This window comes from Micropterus salmoides, unplaced genomic scaffold (genome assembly GCF_014851395.1).
Source record: "Micropterus salmoides isolate LMB-PRFRI ecotype aquatic unplaced genomic scaffold, ASM1485139v1 Ms_hic_scaffold_1450, whole genome shotgun sequence".
NCBI classification, from domain to species: Eukaryota; Metazoa; Chordata; class Actinopteri; order Centrarchiformes; family Centrarchidae; genus Micropterus; species Micropterus salmoides.
This window is the reverse complement of record NW_024040542.1, coordinates 47,292-48,932: the sequence shown is the minus strand read 5'-3', so window position 1 is coordinate 48,932 and position 1,641 is coordinate 47,292. Positions and strand designations below refer to the sequence as shown.

At 39.8% G+C, this 1,641-nt stretch overlaps 1 gene segment (V, D, J or C); it reads right to left on the bottom strand.

Annotated features, from left to right (window-relative positions):
• Positions 1-706: 706 nt before the first annotated feature.
• On the bottom strand, positions 707-1,399 carry LOC119903291. The segment is given in 2 exon segments: positions 707-1,239; positions 1,345-1,399. Coding segments are annotated over 2 exon segments (435 nt in total).
• Between the last annotated feature and the right edge of the window lie 242 nt (positions 1,400-1,641).

The window sequence follows — 1,641 nt, the reverse complement described above, 5'->3', positions numbered from 1 at the left end:
CAGCAATTAACAAAGTGACGCTACAAACTGTTGAGTCACCTTTCAAGCTTACAGGTGGAGAGGATTTGATAGTGAAACGAGACATTTTCACTGGAATATTCCTTCAGACTAACAAAACCCACATCTGGATGCTGAGATCAGGTCTAGTTTCTGAGTACAGTCCAGTATCACATACAGAGTCTCACTGGGTTTTACATCCAGCATCATCAGTGAAGACTCCCCATACTGTCCTGCCTTAACATGGAGGAAAACTGATGGAAACCTCAGGACAGGAAGTTCAGGGAGACCAAGATGTCGGTGTGTTAAGATCATCAGGAATTTAAACAATATCTTATCTACATAAATAACATCACTCTCCTTATTGTCAGTATGTCAGAGCTACAAACACTCTCCTTTTATTGTCAATGCCTCATTTTTCTTCTAGTTTTCATCATCAGTGCAATGAATCCAGACTGTATGATAAACTGAAGTTTAACAGTGTGTGACTCCCTCTAGTGGACGTTGTGGAGTATTCTGTTGTCTTTGCTCCAATAATGGAACATGATGTTATGTATTAAAAATAATTTGATCAGAAGGCAACATGTAGATAGAAAATGAGAGGACCTAGGATTGAACCCTGTGGTACACCACAAGAAATCACAGCCTGAGAGAAAAACTGAGAAAATACTTTTATAAAGACGAGAGTCTGTGATGCCAACCAGTTTATAGACATACTTCTTTCAAACTGTGAACATGCTTTTCTCCAATACTGGAGTACAACAGTACATACAGTATATTGACAGTAATACATGAATTTGTTCAAGTTGAAATAAATCCAGACTTCATCATCACACTGAAGTTTAACAGTGTGTGACTCCCTCTAGTGGACGTTGTGGAGTATTCTGTTGTCTTTGCTCCAAAGGTTTTTGTACAGAGTTTTGGTGTTTCCTGTCACTGTGGGCTGCAGAGCACAGTAGTACACAGCAGAGTCTGTCACTTTAGCTGAGATGATCTGCAGATCCATTTGGGTTTTATCATCACTCACTGTAACAGACAGTCCAGGGATTGGATCATTTCCTACTGCTCCTGAAGCAGAGTGGGAGATGAGGAACTCTGGTGGTTTTCCTGGATATTGTCGATACCAGAAGAAATAATCACTACCAGTTGCTTTTTTAGAGTATGTGTAGGACAGAGTAACAGAGCTGCCTTCTAAAGTGAACTCTTCATTCCTGACTGCAGTGAGTTCTTCACAGCTGACACCTGAAGGAAGAGATAACTCTGTTATTTCATGTTGTAAAAGACTCAACAAATGAATCCCATCCAGAAAAGTTAGTAATGAAACTTTCTCAGCAGGATCTCACATACCTGTTAGAATGGATAGTAACAGTAGAGAAAGTACATAATAGTCCAATGACAGCATGTTGAATAAAGGGAATGTTTCTGCTTTGTGTATTGAACTCTGCTGAATATGGAAGTTCCTCTCTCTTCTATAGTTCACTAACAGCTTAGCTCCTCCCTCAATCTCTCCGTCTCCTCGCAGCTCTGGATTTTCACTTCCTCCTGTTAACAGACTGGTAGCAGCAGGTTGTATAATCTTTTATAAGCATAGTTCAAAGGATGGATCATCTTTTCAGGATTTGCAAACACAAGGACTCAATTGAA